We start from the raw sequence: 20960 nt of genomic DNA, 5'->3' as shown, positions 1-20960 counted from the left end.
ATACGAGATGATTCGTACAAATGTGATCGATAAATGCTATACACGATCAGATCAAGCGTCTCTCACCGTCTAAGCAGAAGTTTGGGGTGGTTCCGGTTCTCCAGGTTCTTCTCGATCAGGTCGGCCAGCAGCTGTTTGAGCACCACGGTGGCGTATTCCATCCGTCCCTGCAGCGCCGCCATGAGGAGGGAGGCCACGTTACCGCGGTCCCGCATGGAGAACGACCTCTGAGCCTCCAGCGTGTGAATGAAGGTCAGCAGGAACATCTTGTTGTTCAGAAGTTGACTGAACAAACGCAGCGCTTTCTCCACATTAGCCGGAGACTGAGAAGAGAGATTTAAGACTTCTTTTATCCCTCACGTTGCTCCAAATGCCAAAACAGAATTTTGTCAAATGTTCACGCTTTCTCAGGCTATTAAAATGAATGTTGACTTGACCTTTTAAGCTACGAAAAGCATCGTAGAAGCATTCCGCGCGATTTTCAGACTATTTTACGTGTTCGAAAGAAATACAGAAAAACGTTGCATATGCAAATACGCAAAAGAGAAAATCGTTTTTATCGCATGGAAAAGAAAACCTTGGGCATTCTGCTAGACATCTACGTTTCCTAGTAGAAAGAAAGTCATGGGTTTGGAAAATGATGGAGTAAATGATGACAGAAGTTTTATTTCTGGATGAGCTTTCCTTTTAAACGCACAGAACAAAATGAGAATGAAAAAAGCAGACAGGAGACAGGAGATGAAAGAAACGCGCACAACAAATTTGCCCCGAACGCACGCTTGGAAAAAACAGTAGCTGTAAAATGTAATTGTTGAAGGGATTGTTCTTTCTTGCTGACTATTTTCAAAACATTTTTAGTACGGCACGTCTGCAGACGGCTATTCCACCGGGGCCTGGCAGGGCTGCTGATTTCACTCTGCCTGAGGTTTTAATTAAAAAGCGTGCTGAAAGAGGGACGTATGGTTTGAAGCACACTACTGAGACGGGAGCTACAGAGCTTTTTCGAGCACTTCTATGGGATATTTTGCTTTCTTTTTTTGGCAGACGGATTAAAAGAAAACGGTCTGCGAGTTATGGCAACCTACTTATTGCCACTTGCGAGTGACAGAAAGCACCTGGAGACGGAGAAAGTGAACCAGTGGGTTCTAAAGCCCCCTTACATCTAACTCCTTAAGAACGGGGTGCTCCTCGATGCCGGGGAACATCACACGCATGGTGTAGGTACGATACTCCAGGAAGGGGATCTTTACGCCGTCCATGTCGTTGGTCAGCTCTTGGATGTCTGTTTGGAGCTCGGCAAACGCTGAGAAGAAATAATATCGACAGACGACCATCAGATATAAAACGTGGTATCTACATTTCTATACGTCGTGCAAAGGGATAGTTCATCCAAAAATGACACCATTTTAATCATTTTATTCACCCTCATGTCATTCAAAACCTGTATATGACTCTTTCATTTGTGGAACACAAAAGAAGATATTTTGAGAAATGTCTCTGTGGTTTTGTGTCCATACAATGGAAGTCAATGAGGGCCAATGCGGTTGAGGCGCCAACTTTCTTTAAAATATCTTCTTTTGTGTTCTGCAGATGAAAGAAAGTCATACAGTATAAATAATCATTGTATAAAATATAAATACAAAATATTATAAAAAAAAGTACTTTTAACTTGAATGTTTCATGTAAACATTGCCATTGCGGTGCAAACCATTTCTTGTTAAATTGACATAAAAGTAACCACACTGTGATTTATATACATCAGTATAAAAATGACTCATAATGCGATTTAAAATTGACATCATAACAATGATCCCTACAGACCTTGCTGCACATTTCCAGTGAAAATGGCCCTAAGGGCATGTGAATTCCATATGAAACATGAACTTGACACAAGATCACATAACCAAGCAGAAAAGTTGCATTTCTTCCCAGTTTCACATGTCATCTTATTAACGAATGCAAGAATAACAGCACTGTTTCTGCCGGAGCTCCGGATCCGGCATCAAAGGATGAGGATGTGATGATGTCATGACCCAGTTCAGTCTCTCCACACACACTGCGTCAAACTTCGCAAGAGTCTCGGATCTGCAGTGTTACAGAACATCTAACTCAACACCTCAGGCCGGGTGCCCGCAGGAACCTCGCGTACAATAAAGTAATACATTACAGTGCCATTTGACTTATCCTACGGGTTAAAAACCATTAGTAGCCAATTAAAGCACGTTACACACCTGTCGGAAACAGCCTGGCACGGCCATATGTACAGCAGATGCTGAACTATAAAACAGCCGGCCATGCAGGGCAGGGGTAGGTGAACTTTTGAGTTTAAGAAAATGCCACCATAAATTCTAGAGTTAGAATTAGAATTCAATTGGCCATTCGATTGACCAGATAAATACGTAAAGTAACCTGTAAGTTCATGTTTCAAACAGAGATGGCGATAGAGAGGCAAAAATTTCAGCTTCAATTCTAAATGTCCCCGTGAACTGGAAGTTGCGATCGTTTTTACTTCCGTATTTTGACGCATTTCCGAGTGAAATGGAATTTCTAATGAGAAAAAATTGTGGGTGTGGCTATCGTCTTTTTCTGCTATTTGATTGGATGTATAAAAACCGCTGTTGTATTTTTAAATGGAACTGGCAGCAGACTGACAGTTGATGGGGAGGAGTCAACAGATGCTCCGCCCCATCCGTCTAACATACAGTACGTTATTTAAGATGCAGTCATTACAGGAAGGAAGTGCATTTTCAGATTTTAACTAAAGATTATGAGGGCACACAAATTGTAAAAAGAGAATGACACACATTGATAAACTATTTACAATAAACGCTGCAATATTTCATGAAAAAATAGGAATTTCACTGGGACTTTAACATCACTCGACAGCAAGTTGGTTCGGACTCCAACTCTTACCTTCCTTGCACTCCAGCGCGACCCGGGACTCCAGGTTGTCCATCTGGAGCTGCAGGCGTTTGAGCGTTCGGTCGGCGTCCCTCGTCTTACGTTTGTACGCGATGAGCACGGCGATGATTGCGATGAGAAGGACGCCTCCGCCCGCCCCGATCCCGATGATGGCGGGCAGCGTGAGGGTGCTGTCGGAATAAATGTGAAGTGTTCCAGGAGAATACTCCAGACCTCCCACCAGAATCTACACAACGACAAAAGACACCATTAGAGCTCCACAAAGCATTTTCTTTACAAGCACGCGCCCTCCAGTCTCCGAATCCCGCTGGCTTCAGAGGGTCATAATGAGGGCTTTTGATTGGCTAAGGGCACTCACACTGTTTCCTCTTGGATGAAATCAGATCGCAATTAGAATTACTTGAGAATTATGCGCTCGTCTGACACTTTCACGTCGAGTACCTCCGCCGGGCCTCCGTGACCGCTAATCCTCATCAAATTACTTGAAAAGTCACTTTGGCACAGGTGTGACGGCAATTACTTTGAAATCAGCAGGTAACAGAGGTCTGCTTAGAGATTTGGTTCGAGTCAGGCGTGGTACCGCAAGCTTGGCCTTGTACCGTATTCGCGGACCAATTAAGTGCGGCGTCCTGCCGTCCGTCCTAACGAGTTTCACCTTTCCGGAGCTGATCGGCCCTGCATGGATGCATGAATTATTGAGGCTCGGCAACAGAGGGGAACAAAGTAAAACCTGGAGAGCTGTCGATATGTGTTATTATTACTATCGGAGATGTCCCAGCATTCCCAGTTTCACCTCGGCTTTTCATTCTTTTGGTTTTTCTATATTGGTTGAGGATGCCATAATGCTCGACTAGTATCATCCAACTCAACGTTTACAATTACAAAAAACCCCAAAGTATTTTATACAAGGATTTTGTTTTCATGCCGTTTGCGCCAACCAATCAAATGTGATGGTGCTCACATTTACATTTTTGCACGTGGCAGACACTTTGATCTTGCGCATTTCAAGGTTTTCATTTGATCATTTTATACGGTCTGGAAAATGTATTTAACTGGATTGGTGGCGTAAGAGTCCAACTTCGTAGACCTCATTTCAACGCGTCCAGACGAGACTTTCACCACCAAAAATGAAAACTCTTGTCGTCATTTACTCACACAAATGACCATTTACCAAAAGTCATTGGGTACCGCCGTGGTTCAGTTACCAAAATTAATTAATTAAAATATCTTCCTTTGTGTTCGGCAGAAGAAAATTACCACAACGCTGAACTGTACATATAGATATATTTCCGTTTGGGAAATGCTAATAAAAATATGAAGCAATTAAATAATCAAAATCTCATTCATAAATAACATGTCGTCTTTCCTCAGCGAGTCGCACGATTGTGGTATCAATCCCATCTGGCACATGAATGATGTGCGATTTTGTGCTTAGGTTTAATACACAAAGACAGGGGTCTGTTTAAATCTCTAACCCTAACTCTGAGCAATAAAAAGTGATGTTTGCCTTCGCAAGATGCACTAATAATAGTAATCATCATCAATGAAGGAGGCTGAACGCATCTCTCAGACGTTCAAAGCGTGTGTCGGGGCTCATGAAGGTTATGAAGGATTTCTGTAGGCTGCGTGTTATAATTTTCTGAGACGCCAGAAGAGCCGAGACCTAGATTACGTGGAAAATTGCTTGTATCAGCTCGGCCCTATAATCCTAATAAGCACTTAAATGTATGACAGGCCTCCTCCAGTTGACCTTTATGCTTTCTGTTTCAGCGTGAGGCAAAACGGTCCCGCGCGTGCCAGCGATTTATTACCAGATTGATTAAATAAGGCGCATAATGCACGCATAGCCCACGTGAAACATTCAGCATTTTTGCCGAGTTTATGGCCAGCTTTTCATTTAGTGGCACGTTCATTAGCTGATATATGTTGAGATAAATGAAGGGTCGTAAGTCTGAGTCGCTGTATGGAAAGGCAAGGTTCACTGGAAAGAGAGGTTTGTTATGGATTAGGCTGTTTATAATGCATGATGGGAAATGTCACAGTTGAGGGAAGCTCACCATCACTCGCTGTTCTCCTGTCAGATCCGGCGAATCACAGAGCAGCTGAGATTCAGAGACCGTCAACAGACAGGGCGTTTCTCCAATCATGACGCTGTAATTGAGCCGGGCGTTTCCAGGGGCGGGAGGGATGATATTCTTTCCCTGTTGTGAGATAAAGCCATAGACATTTAGGGGTAATTTTTGTATAATTTAGTATAAAAAAAGAAAAAAATACATAAAAATTTCATATTACGTTTTTTATTAAACTAAGAAAATTAAGCCTAATTTTAAAAATGTTAATACAAAAAAGATATATACATATATACAATGTATATTAAAATAAAAATATTCAAACCACCCTTCGTTAATTATCAGTAGCATACAGTAATGCAAAAAAGTAATCCAGTATGGATTTTTTTCCAAATACTAACGAAGAATAATATGTATTTTTAAAATATCTAAAAAATAGATTTTTTTATATTTTTCTTTTAAATGTTTTTTTTTAATAAAGATGTATTTTAAATACAAATGAAAAAAGATAAAAAGAAATTTTTTTTTATGAATTATGATAATACGATTTTTGAGTAGCAATGTTCCTAAGGCTAATAGTCATTAAAAAAATTATTTATTTTACATATATAAAAATATATGTACATATATATATATATAGAATGCAGTTTTTATTCTTTTGATTTTGAGGTGAAATATAATCTGTACATTTCTTCATTAGATTCACCCACAAGCAAATTATACAAAATGTCAAATGTCAACTCAAACCTAAAGATAATGAGATCAAAAGAGAGAGGTCGTGCCTTTAGAACTATTGGTGATCCTGGTTTGACCTCCAGTATCCCAGCATTCCCCAGGGGGTCAAAGGTCGGGTTGGGGTAGTACGTGAAAGGGGTTCCGTTAAGTATAAGGAGGGCAGAAACGTGGTCCAGGATGAAGCCGAACTCATCCGGGTGGATACCGCTCTCGGGAGCCTGCCGTTTGGTGTAGATGATGCCCGGAGCCAGACATGTCATCACAGAGTCATTCACCACAGTACAAACCTGTAGAGGTACATTGAGACATGTGTTGGAGATGTGGAGAAACCAAGGTCTCGTAAGAGGACATCTGGCTGAGAACTTACATTTGTGGTCTCCACTCCTCCATACTTGGCTCTGACTTTAGGCTCCTGGATGGTTAGAAGATTGGTTCCTGTGACCGTGAGGGTGGTGCTTCCACTATTAGATAAAAATCAACAACTTTTTTAATAACAAAACAAAAAAAACATTACTAGGGGTTGGAAACAGAGTAAACGTGTGTGTTTGTTTTCATACTTTATGATGCTCCAGTTGGGCTCTACGTTGGAGATGGTTGGATCTTCGGTGTAAATGTAACGTGTATCGCCGGTGACTTCCGCTTTGTCCACCAGCAGCTTAACTGATGAAGCCCCGGAGCCTGATGCTGACGGCGGGGTCACGCACACGATCTCACGCACCGTTCTCCTGTCACCCAAAAACACGGGACGTTAAGATATGTTGATATCATTTTGTTCATTCCAACCCATCTGCTCTGACTAGACGTGCGTCGTGTTTCTTGGCTCCACCAGCATGAGAAATCACTGCGAGTTTCAGCATGTGGACATTTCGAGTGTACTCATTTCATCCGATGCGGAAATGACACATTTTGCTTCCCCTGAAGTCCAACCGCATCCAACAGATGTCACGGGACACATGAAGATCCGGCGCTGGCAGACGCCCAACGAAAAGCTGCTCACCTGACAAACAGACACTCCTCCTGGCCCAAAAACACAGTCACGGCGCTGCCGGCGTCCAGATGTCGGCCTGAGATAGTCAGCCTGGTCCCACCTGACACGGGTCCTTTATCCGGCCGCACCCGGCTGAAACTGGGAGTCTGGAGGGACGAGAGACAGCGCGGTTACTTCCGAACAGATGGAGCTCGCTGCAGCGTGATGCAAACACTTCGGCGCGCTTGTTTTTTCTATTCCGCTACTACACGGAGAGATTACACAGCACTGTAATAGAAATGTCCTGTTGGGTGTGCACGCGCTCAGGGCTCGTTTGTTTCGGCGCAGGTCGTGTCAAGCGTCGCTGCGCTACTGTCCTTTCACAGTAATTAGTTGCATATGGATGTAATTGGTCGGGGTGCGTGATTTCATTCGCTTTAGCCTTCTGCCTGACTGAAGCTGCCTGGACGCTATTGATTAGATGTTCAGGGAATACGAGCAGGGTTATTATTTAAGTGTGTGTGTGTGTGTGTGTACACGTGCACATCCCTGAGCTCAAGATAATAGACTAATGCCCTATTCATGCTGGGCACCGCTTAAAATTCAGCAGGGAGGAGGAGGTAATTGTGTCATTCTTTACATCCCTTTTCCCTAAAGTGAACCATGTAAACACATGGGGACCTAGAGACGATTTGATTGGCTAACAGGTAGTAGAAGTGGGCTTTTAACGATTCGAACGGTTTGGAGTGCAAAGTCTGATTGGCTGCGAGTCTCAAAGGATGGACGCTTATTGATCAGCTGTGCCTAAATCACCACCAACAAAATGTTAACAGAGAGAAAAAAATCGATACAATAATGATATAATGGATGTGTCCAAAACCGAAGACGTATACATCGATGGGCGGTCAGTCGATGACTAAGCAGATGGGATTTTAGTATAAGGTTGCCTACGTATACATGTTCGTTTTTTTAATAATGTGCTTTTTAATCGCTTCTTTTTGAAATAAGAGAGGACTTACCACGAAAGAGTATGTCTGAGAAGACTGCGTGCGATACTCGGCGCTGCAGTCGCCAATACACAACTCCACCGGGCCACCGGGTGGGCTGGACATCAGTGATTCTTCCATATCACACACAATCCTGTAGAATGTGAAAACAAAAAATACGAATGATGAAAAAAGCCCCCAAACATAAAAAACGAATCACCCTTGTGCAAACCGACCACCAACATGTGGGGTCTTGTAAAGGTCCAGTGTGTTTTTTTTGGTGAGGATCTATTGACAGAAATGTCACGTTGTGTAAATACGTTATCTTCTTCAGTAAAGAAGCGAAAACGTGACGACATCTTAGCCCTGTGTCAGCCGTCATAGTGCTTCGAAAGGGAGCGAGCCGTTGGTTGCAATTCACGACCTCACCACTAGATGCTGCAAAATTGTATACACTGGACCGTTAAGAACTACAAAAAACTCTGGTCATGATTCGGATATGGCACTTTGGAAAACCATGGTTCTTAGAAGTACATACAAAAAAGTACTGCGGTGATAATGGCATCAGAGGGTATACTCTGGTACTTCTACAGACCGTTTCATCGGACACGCGCGCGCCTTACCCCCAGTTAACTTCCGGTTTGGCTAATGTCTAATAATATAAATATTTATATTTTATTAAAATTATGTTAATATTAATTTGTATTATTATTTTACTGAATAATAATTGTATTAAATAAACGATTTGTTCAATTTTGTTTTATGTTCATTTTATTAAATAGACAATTTGTTGAATGGATTGAATGGGTATTGGAGAGACAAGTTTAGCCAAGTAACGGTTCTTTTGATTGTTATCTGAAATAATCTACAGGGCCTCTATTGTTTGTGAATGTGTACCGGAAGTTAAGTTGGGGTCACATTTTATACAATCTTTATACAATTTTATACTTGTATTTTATGCAAGGATTTTGTTTTCATGCCGTTTGTGCCAACCAATCAAATGTGATTGTTGCACTTGGCAGACACTTTGATCTTGCGCATTCAAGGTTTTCATTTGATCACTTTATAAAGTGCGCATGCGCAGTAACGTTTGTTTATGTTGTTAAGATGAAACCGCAATTCATGTTACTCCCACCTCTCAGCACTGACATATTCAGAAGCAGCAGGGTTGCAGCGGACCCCCGCCACACGCACATGCGTGATCTCTCGAACCTGCAGCCCCAGATTCTCTCCCTCAATGGTCACACGTGTGCCGCCCTCTTTCGGACCTGTCAGTGGACGGATCTACAGGAACAGACAAGAACAGGTACAGTTAGATTTAAACGACTTTCACTTTAAGTCAACGCTCCTGGTCCTAAATGTGCATAAAATGATATCGAGTAATAGTGTATGTAATGTATAATTTCATCATCTTCTGTTAAAATAAAATAAAAAATAGTATCATATCATTTAATTAATATTTATTTATTAAATAAAATAAATAAATAAAAAAACATTAAATTAAAAATGAGTATTATATAATTTTATTTTATTTATTAAATAAAATAAAATTTTGTATAAAGTAAAATAAAGCAAATAAAGAAAACACTCTGGTAGATAAACAGGTGTGGTGTGGTGTGTGTGTGTGTGTTACCGAAATAATGCGAGGATGACTGCAGCGTATGTTACGTCGTCCCTGATGCATCCAGTTGTTTTCAGGTGCGGAACAGTGTTGCTTTAAGAGACACTTCTTTTCAGCCAAACACCAGCCGCATTCAAACGTGCTGTCTGCCTTCAGACACAGTCCACAGCTGTCTCTCTGCGCTTCACACTTATATAAGAGAGCTACACACACACACACACACACACACACACACAATGATAGTGAGACACCCTCAGCTGGTCAGTTAAACACAGGACATGTCTGAACCGAAGCCAACTGAACGGTGCCAATCCATAATTGAACTGTAAGGGAGAGGGAGCGGATGAGAAACCCACGCCAGCGTTTACTGTACCGTGATCCGGTACGCTTCCCACCCTTGTGACCCTGGCCATGCAGATGAGAGGAATCAAGGCGGTTCTGGTGTGGGTGTACAGGTCAAATTCTTTACATAAAAAGCTAGTGAGCTGCCTCGCTGTTAAACATCTACATCCTAATGAAAGCGGAGGCTCGTACAGTAAATGATATGAAACGCTTTCGAAGGGCCGTTTATATTAAAAACTATAACGATAACTATATTAGCGTCCAAACCAATGGATGATAACATTGTTTATTCTAAGTTCATGTGCTGCAGTTTCACATTTTAAATGAGAAAATATTTTGATTGTCTACCAATGTTTTTGCGTTCATCATCTCAAAATAATCACAGCAATATAGTTCTGCATCTTTATTGTTGTATTTGTGGTGTAGAACGTGACTATTCTTTTCAAAGTACATTTTTACAAGCGTTTAAAACTTGATTTTCATAGTTCTAGTTATTGTCCACGGTCACTCACTTCCATAACATCAATGATTCAATAAGCATAAAAATTCACGGAGCAGAAAAATAAGGGAAACCGTCTATTAGGAAGCCACTGATATATTTAAATGCAAAATAAAAAATGCTCATAAAGCTTTTCTTGCCATTGCAATGCATTCCTGGACTTTGTTGCAAAAACCTTTGTACCTTTAGTACAAAGGTTTAGATTTAAAGACAAAGCAGCATACTTTTCTGGACCTTTGACAACTAAAATGAATTCTACATTGGAAATGATTGGAATTGTAATCACTGGAATTATAAATTTGAAGTACAAAATTGACTTTAGACAGTAATTATTCATCAAATTAAGCAATTTTAACTTGTTTTTAAAAGTTACAGCATCTCACGATTGACCAAAAGCCAATTTGATGGTGCTTAAAAACGTAAGACAACAAAAATATTTTTCTTTTAAAAAGTGTAGGTAGGTCGCTCACTGAGGTTTGAAACCGATCTTGAGAATCAAGCAATTCTGTGTCGACGGGTTAGAGAACGAATTGCCCGTCTGAGCTTCAAATGAAAGGCCATTGAAAACACCATCGTGGTCTAATATACACACAAAACCAATCATTTACCACAGAGATGGTATCTGCAGACACAATGTACGCTTTGAGCTTCTCTATCCGCTTCAATCGTCTGAAACTCTGGATAATAGAACGCTTAATAAACTTCTCCAGAGATATATGGACTCCTGGAGATCATTGGGTTCTTTCTTAAAGTGGTGAAGGTAAATATAAACGGATGTTTTGTGGAGCGTTTCCTCTGCACTAATGCGCTGTTATATAAGTCTGAAACAGACAGACGTCTTGTTCTCAATAAAATATGTAGCTCATACTGACTGAACACCCGACAGACTGAGTGTGTTTGAACGGATCGCGAAATCCAGACGAAATCAAATAAAAGACGTATTAAGTTCCACTTTATGCAAAGGTAATGCTCTCCAACATGAAGGGGACACGGTTATAAAATATGAATGCGGAGAGGATAACCTCAATCTTTCTTTGAGGGCCGCTATTCACACATCACTAGAGGTCTTTACGAAAATCTGTTCTTAAAGGGACGGCGACAATCTGCTCTTCTCGGAAATCTGATGCACATGCATGTCACTTGTTCTGCTAAACCGCCGGGTTCGGGGACGAAAATAAACTCCATTCATTTTCAAAAACGAGACTGATAATGTATGAGCGTATCAAGACGGATCTAGCATAAACCCTGAAATAGTAATGTGATGACATAGGCATCTGTAGAAGCCATACGTCTGTTCTCTGTTAATTACTGCTACCGTGGAAAGGAAAATCACAGCTAGAGAACTTCACATAATCGAGACGGTCTCCATATACTTTTAAACAATTCACACATTCATATTAGTCCAAATATTTAACAATAAACTCACAGTATTTTATATGTTTTTATGTATACTTATGGCTAAAATGGAAAACAGACATGTTACAAAGTTACAAAATGGAGGTGGTGACCCTCACCTCTCATGGAGGGCGGCTTGTCGATAGGAAAGTCACCGTCCCACACGATGGAGAAATCCACAGGCAGGTCACCCATCTCATTCCCCTCGTACCAGTACTGCAGGAAACAACCAAAAAACATGAATTACTTTTCACAGGTCTCTGACGCGGAACGGTTGATTTGAAACTCGACATCATCTGAGCACGACAGTCGTGAGCACACGATGATGTCATCGCACATTCCTCAACAGTGATGATGACATCTTTCCTGACCCAAGAAAATGATGCTGAACACAACGGCGCTCTTGAAAACGCATGTCCGATCACAACTGACATCATCCGAACATCAGTGAACAAATGCATGAGCGGCGATGACGACTACGCAAGCGTCTTGTTCGCTTTACAAGCAATTATTTTACTAGGAACTTGACAGACATATAGAGAATCTGGATACATATTTACTTGCCCTATTACATACATTTTTAGCATCAAAAGTGTACTGTGCATACGCGAAAATATACTTAAATTTACATTTAAATATTTGACAGACGGGATGGAATTAAAGTCACGACCTTACTCATGCTCATCGTAAGCAGTATCTTACTAAATTTAACCGTGGTTTTAATGCAAAAAAGTTCAACGTTGTTTAAACACTAGATATTACTAGAAATTATTTCCTGTGTTTACATCATATAAAGAAACAGATTACTTAAAAAAACGTTTATACACACACAAAATATTTTGTTTTTACTGCTATATTTTTGCAGTAAAACAATGGCATATGACACAATCCATGACCGATTAACAGAATTACAATCAGTCTTGTAATTTCCCCAAAACCAAATCCGTTCTTCACAGTCAGAATAATATTGACCTGGTGACATTTACATCAGCAGAATTCAAAACAACAGCACACAGTAAATCTCACCAACCCAATTGTTTACGTTTGCACGAAAATAAATGCGCCCGATCTATCAACAAATAACACAGACACAACACAGCGCAGGACCAATACGACGACTATGCCCAACACAGAGACGCCCTGCCGGAGAGAAAGACAAAAGCACACAGTCGGATACAGACAGCACATACAGTATGGCATCTCACCAAGCATGCGGCCGCTGTTGGTCAGGTGGAGCAGAAAGCAGGTGACGGTGGTTTTGACTGTCTGGGTTTTAATTAGCAACAACACTGCGAGTACTTAGCCGACGCAACCCTGAGAGAATATCGCTGATCGGGCTCATCGATCGCAGGCCACTTGCTTAAGAGACTTCAAGGTGAGATGAGAAAGTAAAGAGAAGGAGAGGAAACGGCTCCGGATTCAGCAGTACAAACTGCCGCGACTGCACCTTGAGGTTACGTTCACAAAATACACAGCATCACGTCGACGAAAAACCAGGACAAATGAGCACATTCTCATCATTTAACCCATTGTGTTTTCGATCCTCCAAAGGTCTGCAAAAACGAATCAATGAGACGATGCTCGCAAATAAACCGCAGCATCATTCTTAACAAATTCACAGCAGTCAAACTGCCGCATCTACTTCCATTTACGGCCAAAGCGACATCTATTTTAAAAGCAGGCAAACGAACACCCTGACCTGACAAAACCCCCATCCTCAGCCAGTCATCAGCTTTAACTCAAACGTCAGCTGTTACATCAGCGTTTATTCATCCGCACAGGCCGGCTAAATCACGGGAGGGAAAAACAAGCGCAGCCACAGTCATTCGCTGGCAGTCCGAGAGGCCCTGAAGAGTGGAAAACGGCCGTGCGTGTGGCGAGCTGGAATCTTTCGCAGCTGTTCGCGGGGAAATGTCCAGGAGGAACTCCAGCGTGCTTGGCTGTGGAAAATAAGCGGTGAAAGGCCGCACTAAACCTCGGTCAACCTGCTGACGCCAGGCACACAACAGCCACACATCTCTGTGACACAGCAGCTGGGCTCCACGGCAACTTAATTGGGGTCGATTGTGGATGTCCTGGGTGCCCGTTTGGGTCAGAGAGGTCACGGCTGTAACATCATTACGTTATCTTGGAATTTGTAGGGCAATTTTGAACCCGAGCTATAAGGTGGCTGGGTTTACGAATGCATTTTGTGAAATGTGTCTTTTGGAAGAACGACTATGGGAATGGGCAAATGGTACAGCAGAGGGACCCAAAAATGTCTTTCTTATTTCTAGTTAAATTCACACAATGGGCTTTTATTCACAAAACACAAACTAACGTAAATTCGTTGTAAATGTAGAAAATGCAACAATCTTGCTGATTACCTTCATATACATTCAGTGCAACAGTTTGTAAGAATGATTTTCAATTGTCAATGGCTTAATTTGCATAAGAAGCCAACTATTTAGGTTATCAAATAGGCAAGGCAAGTTTATTTCTATAACACGTTTCATACACAAGGTAATTCAAAGAGCTGTACAAAGAAATGTTTCACAACGAAAAATGGTTAATAAAGGATTCAAATAAATGAGTTTTCCTGTGTTTCATAAAGTTAATAGATTTATATAATTATTTTATCTTTAATGCCATATCAGCAACAAAGACTATATTTATAGCAAACTCACAATATTATAACTTAGACTAAACATAATACACTATGAATAAAAATGTTATATGAAACAATTTAACCATGCTTACAACAAAATAAAAAGCAAAAAACTGTAAAAAAGTAGTAGCATGGATAAATAACATCTAAAAAGTTATTTTAAGTTATTTTATTATTTTGCTGCCTTGGAATGGTGCATAAGTGTTGTGACGGACTTCCGGTGTTGTCAGAGGTCGGGATATCAGTTTCCGGTTTAATTTCTAAAACTACTTAACGTACCTAAACAATGAGTGGGGAAACCACATTTTTGTCAAAATGTACTTCTAATAAACACTAACCGCTGTCATTCCACGGATAAAATAAATAATCTCACGTTGCGCCTTTTCTCCCACATGAGTCCATTATAAGAGATTGCTTAAGGCTTTACGTAGCTGAACAACGACCAGGGAAAACCAAAGTATAATTTTTTTTACCACTGATATCAAAGATCAGCATGATCTCAGAAAAGTTTTATGTACTGAGTTTGCGCTGCCTTGAGCTGAGCTGTTTCCTTATAATGGACGTCTATATGGAGAAGAAAACGTGTAATGTGAGATTATTCATCTAATCGGTGGAATAACGGCTCGTTCTTTACACAACAGCTAGTGTTTATTACATGTCAAATTTGACAGTAATGTGGCATTCCCCAGTCGTTGTTTAGCTATGTTAAGTCGTTTTAAACCGGAAAATGATATCCTGACCTCTGACAACATCGCACTACGCTTGTGCACAGAGTCCATTATAATGTTCTATCTGCATATTTTTGAGAAATTGAGCTTCAACGTTTTTGCATTCCAATTGGACTTTTATAGAAAGTCCCACAACCACTTGAAAACATATGACGTGAAATAAATCGACGCACGGCGGTCATACGCTGGTGTATTTTGGAACAATAGCGTGATGCGTTTTCTTTCCTCCGGTGAAGGTCTGAGCATTGAGGAGATTAGCCTGCATGTGTAATGGGTGGAAGGCTTTGTGTTTGTCCAAACAACACCGCTCATCTCTGCCAGTAGTGAATTGATTTTCCTTGCTGTATGTGCAGACGGGCTGGCCTGGTTCTGTCAGAGGCCGCATTGGAAACGACTGGCAAGCGACAAAGCGGTAATCTTACCTCTAAAACCCGTCCTCAATTTATCGGCAGCCCAAACGCGACGCAAGAAAGCTCCCATCAAACGGGAATAACAACCATTTCCAGAGATTTGATTTAGCTTGACGCACATCCCCGGGGTGTATTTCCATCTTGTCTGCGTGTTTATTCAAAGAGTGTAATGCAGACTGGCCACACGTGGCTTTTTAAAGAAACCACTCTTAAATATGGGTGCGCTCAATAATCCACTTATTGCAGCAAAGTTGATACAGCGCAGCGTTTACGGGCCTGCCTATGATGAATAACCGCACGCAGATATTGACTCGGGGGGGAAATTGCTGCTTCTTAAAAACCGAGCCTTCTCTCGAAATTAAGTGATTGCAATTAATTCGAGTGCAACTCGCCGGAACTGCGTTCCAACTGTTTCGCAGGATTATATTGTTTTAAAACAAGGTTTTCGTCTCCGTGCGCGCTCGGCTCCGTCGATGGCGCCTCTTTCACATGACAAAATGAAAATCAATAGAACTTAATGATGGAGGTCCCGTACATTTAATTAAGTTACGAACTGGACCAGACTCCGCAGAAAGACACAACGGCATCAACGTTACACGTAAAATGAGCCCGGTGTGTGTGCGGGCACATTACGGTAACCTAATTATTGAATCACGGCTATCTTATTACTAAAGACAGCCCAGCAATAACACTACATAATTCACTTCTCCATACGGTACGTCATTGCTTCATTTCTAGGTTGGAGAGGGGAATTCTGGGTCGTGATAAAAAAAGCTGCCGCGGCGCATGCTGTCGATGTCCATCACTCCAACTATGATGTGAGCTCACCACGTGGACACATATGCAACAAATCTAGAGACGCGTGTACGGCGGGCGCACCGATCCAAGGCAAACCAAAGCATTCTTTCCCTGTGAGGACTGCGTCGATCTCTAGCAGAACATTCGAACGTCTCGTTTTTGAGCACAGATGAGATTCTTAATGCATGAAAAAAGGTCGGATCGCAGTTAATGCTACATTGTGACACAAATGAATAGTTAATAACTTATGTGGTAAAAGGCACACCTGTTGCCAAGTGTGCATGAGGGGCAGAGGGCGACCCGCACCCAAATCTCAATCTCTGCTGATGTGGCAACAAATAACCAAAATCATTTTTTCATCACACTAACATCAGGAACTTTCCGTTTTCGTCTGTTCGCCTGCCACCCAGCTGATGGTTAAAACAGGTTTTTCTCGGTAACGCGGCAGACAACGGCTAATGCCTGATTGAGCACTTGATGAGAATAATAGAATAATGAGGGTAAGGTTTTAAAAAATGCCTGACAAAAATAACACGTAAGTGTTTTATTCAAAAAGCTTCCGCTACCCTGCGCGGAGGATAATGGGTTCCTTTGGATGCTCTCCATCAAGAGCCTGGTTCAGAACTTGGCCATTGTGAAATAAAGGCCTTCGCTGTACGTTTCCCCGGTAACACGGCCGGTGCCTGTCGCTAAGGGGTCAGCGGCGCTTAGCAACGCTTACGCTCGCAGACTCATTTGGAGTTTTTTGCACGCCAGTGTTCTTAGGAAAAAGGATGAATTACTTTGGATTTCATCTCGGCACACCTTGTGCAGACGTATTTCATGCCTAAAAGTACGCACAGACAGAAAGTCCTCATTGTGTTCCACCGTGAACATGTTCCAGCACAGAACAACACATTAATCTTTTGTTTAAAAGGGCGAGGAATGAGCAGGTTATGCATCAAACTCAACTTTTCAGACTATAGCTGTGTATATCGCCCGTCTGCCTTTTAACCTGGATTAGAATTCTCATTTACTCCGCTGACACGGCCACAAATCAATCTTCTGAGATATTTGCAAGTCAAGTATCAGATGAGTATCTTATGACTCGACATCTGTTCTTCTTGTCAAATGCGAGCAGCGTGCAATATCACAGCGCTGTGCGGATTCAATGAGTAAAGAAGTGGGGTGTACTGCATACACGCAACTGAGGAGATACACTCATAAAAATAAAGATTTGGGCCGTCAAATGATTAATCGCGATCCAGAATCAAGGATTTTGGATTTATAAACCTTTCTGTTGCACAAGACTTTCAATTTTGGATTTATAAACACATACACATGCTTGTATACACGCAAGAAAAATATAAAAATGAATAAGCGTTTATGTATCATTTCAATTATTGGTAAATATAAATAAATACAACTAAATATTTCCTAAAAATATATACATGTATGTGTATGTTTTTATAAATGCTAAATTAATATGCACAGTACGCAGACATATACAGTATCATGTAAACGCAAACTTTTGTTCTGGATGCGATTGATCGCGATTAATTTTTTTGACGATTAATTAGTTTCTTTTGACATTAATCTTTTTATAAAGATGCTACACAATGCCATAGAAGAACCATTTTGGGCTGTATGGTTCCATAAAGAACATCCATAGAACCTTTGTGTTGCACAAGACTATACAAATGTTAGAAAAAAAATGGTCCTTTGACCAAACGTTTTCATAGGGAACCAAAAACGTTCTTCTGCAATCTAACTTTTGTAGCACCTTTATTTTTAAGAGTGTATATTAAAGGGAAAGGCGGCCCAAAAATGAAAGTTAGGTCATCATTTGATTTCAAACCTGCGTGACTTGTTTGTCCAAATAATGGAAATCTATGGAGTCCAAAACAAGAGTGACGGTATACTTTATTTTCCAAAAATGTATTATTCTGTGTTCCACATAAGAAATAAATGCGTACAGGTTTAGAACAACATTAAGGTGAGAAAATAAGTTGTAATTTGGGAACGTTTTTGGCGTAAATAACATGTATTCAATAAACAACGAAACTTGTGCAAAAGCACATGGTCCAAGACAATCCACCTGTAGTATAACTTTCTAGGTTACCGTCTTAGTTTTGTTTTTAGATGCTTTGGCTGTCTTTTGATCATCAGCCCTGATCTTTTACCACGAAATCCCACCTCTACACGTCTACTGAAGCGGCTCTTTTATTAGCATGTCAATGCATTATTGAACTGATTCTCCTGTTAGACTGTACTTCACGCTACTCGACTAGCTGAGTACAGTAAAATCCATTATAACGTAAAAGATGTCAGACACACAATAGCAGCATTGTGACACGCTGAAAGGGCAGCTGTCTAAATTCTGGGGAGAGGCAGGAAGGAGACACAGCTGAGAAATTGGGGATAATGCTGGAGCGGCTAACTTGATTTTTGTCACAAATAATGACCGCTCAATCCCAGCATGAGCCTGGGACCCTAAGGGACAGCGGTTATATCAGATAAGAGCTGATTAACTAGCTGTAATACAACACCAGAGGCTTCAACACGGACCACGACAACACAAAAACATATAGATTCTTATGTCAGCAACGCAACGCTCAATGTTAAACATGTAACAGAAATCACAAGGGGGTCATTCCAAAAACAGTTTTTTAAGTCTGATGCATCAAATGCTTTACCTTTTTTTTTAAGTTCATTTATATTTTTTGCTTGATAGTGTATCTGTAGAAAGACTTCCAAACTAACTTTTAGCCATTAACTGTAATAATTAAGTACAATTACTGTATGAACAAGATGTCCAGCAACAGATGGTTGGACCCACACGCAGATCTCATCTCACCACCTTCGCGTCAGAACCGAGACAAGAAAATAATATAGTAAAACCTTTGCGTCCATGCAAATCTAGTATTTAGAAATTGTAAAACACATACTCAAAGATGGAGTCTGCTAAATGAAGGACACAAAAGGCACCCGATGTTGTGATGACCCTGAAAAAAATACTCGAGTCAGTATGACCTCTAAAGCCGCATCTGTTTTTCCATTTGCCTCACCTACAGCGGTCATAAAATAACATTAGCTACCTAGCGACCCTCTTGCTTCCTGGAGTACAGTACTGCGACAACAAAAAACACAGAGGACCGCTTCATACATGCTCTCTGTCAACATGAGAACCGAAAACGAATCGGATTGATCCGCTGTCGCCCATCTAAGGGCGCTCACAATTTCATTAGCATGGACCTGGTCATCTCAAAGTCACCTGCCGTCGGGTCCCAGAAGACGACTCCGTGCCGTTCGCCCGGACGGCCACATTGATCGATTGAGCGTGAGCGTGTGCGCGGGGAGAGGGAGTGGGCCGATGGACACGCGTGAGCGTGTGCGCGGGGAGAGGGAGTGGCCGATGACAGGCTCTCCGGGGATTGAGTGTAATCTGTATCAGGCCGTCGCAGATGCTCGATTGCTATTCAGAAAAGATGCGGGACATGCCGGAGATGATGTGCAATTTCTATGTTGTGTCACCGGTACTCATACTATCAGTTAATCTGTACAGCCTCCCTCACCGCCAGAGAGAGAGCAATGAAGTGAGAGACGAAGAGACTTCAACATAAGAAACAGGGAGGAGATCATTGAGAGAAACGGAACGTTTCGCATCGTCTCATTTTGACACATGTATGCACACACTTTAGCTATGCATCCTCTATTTAACATGCTTCTACGTTCTGTCAGAAGACAATTCATGATTTAAAACAAGCGTTTATCTGTGAGATGTAAATGCTGGAGTATATTCATTCCGTACATTTTCTTTTTTTTTTTAAGGTCCAGTTTGTAATTTTTTAGGGGTTTTGACAGAAATGCAATATAATATACACAACTATGTCTTCAGAGGTATATGAAGACCTTACATAATGAAGCGTTATGTTTTTATTGCCTTAGAATGAGCTGTTTCTATTTACATACGGATAGATTTTTTAGAGGTGATGCAAATACATCACGTCACAGGTTTTTTTTCGTTTCTGCTGAAAATTTGCAGGTTTTTCAAGACTAGAAATAAAACATACACGCATAAATCTCTATGGCAATATTGATCTGTGATAAATAAATAAAATACCTGTTGCCCTCTATACAGTCAATATGCACCAGCATAATCACTGACAGGCAGTTGGTGAATTCGCTTTGCATCTAAATGCCTTCACGTCCGAGTCTGCGGACGTCGCCCGGCGCAGCTACGCTTCAATTCCAATTTAAATGCATAGAGAGCGAGGCGGAGGTCAGAGACGGAGAGAGAGAGATGAACAGGAGGAGATGAGTCAAAACAGATGGAAGGACAACAGTTGCTCTGCGCGCCGGGGTCTGGGAAGGGGGGGCTCGTGAACTGCACGTGAGCATGTGTCAGTGTTTGAAAGGGTGACAATCAATTCTGTCCAGGGTGTGCCTACGGACGTAATCCTCATTATTAAATTGCAACGGGACATCGATTGTCTTGTCGCGGGGTTGGGGCGAGTGGAATGACCTTTGACCCCCGTCAGAGTACGGGGTCAAAGGTCACACACTCCACCTCCCCCGATGCAAATCGAGATCACCGCATTCCTTTTTACCCGGTCACACAGTTGTGCCAAATTATGAGCGCCTAGCTAATTATCTTACAAGCTTCCCTGAGGTTACCGTGACAACCAGATGGGTCACAGACGGCAACAGTCTGCACCACCCGCATATGAAAGTGAAGGACACAGAGAGAGAGACATTTTCAATGTCAACATGTTGACATGCACCATTTTTCACGAGGGGAAAACAAGATCTTCACTGTTATAAATTGATGTCGTTTCTGATTTCCTGGATAATGATTCTTG

The 20960-nt window shown here is 41.4% G+C and overlaps 1 protein-coding gene across 1 annotated transcript in view; it reads right to left on the bottom strand.

Annotated features, from left to right (window-relative positions):
• The window catches only part of plxna3 (plexin A3), a 125809-nt gene that overhangs the window by 13688 nt on the left and 91161 nt on the right, over positions 1-20960 (bottom strand). The window contains 12 exon segments of the mRNA XM_057356344.1: positions 67-323; positions 1161-1303; positions 2914-3148; positions 4980-5123; positions 5774-6013; positions 6094-6187; positions 6284-6451; positions 6724-6860; positions 7713-7833; positions 8815-8963; positions 9313-9503; positions 11656-11752. Of these exon segments, the coding sequence (XP_057212327.1) occupies positions 67-323; positions 1161-1303; positions 2914-3148; positions 4980-5123; positions 5774-6013; positions 6094-6187; positions 6284-6451; positions 6724-6860; positions 7713-7833; positions 8815-8963; positions 9313-9503; positions 11656-11752 (1976 nt within the window).

The sequence above is a fragment of the Triplophysa rosa genome, linkage group LG17 (genome assembly GCF_024868665.1).
Source record: "Triplophysa rosa linkage group LG17, Trosa_1v2, whole genome shotgun sequence".
Taxonomy (NCBI): Eukaryota; Metazoa; Chordata; class Actinopteri; order Cypriniformes; family Nemacheilidae; genus Triplophysa; species Triplophysa rosa.
The sequence above is the reverse complement of the archived record's forward strand: the minus strand, read 5'-3'. Positions and strand labels throughout refer to the sequence as shown.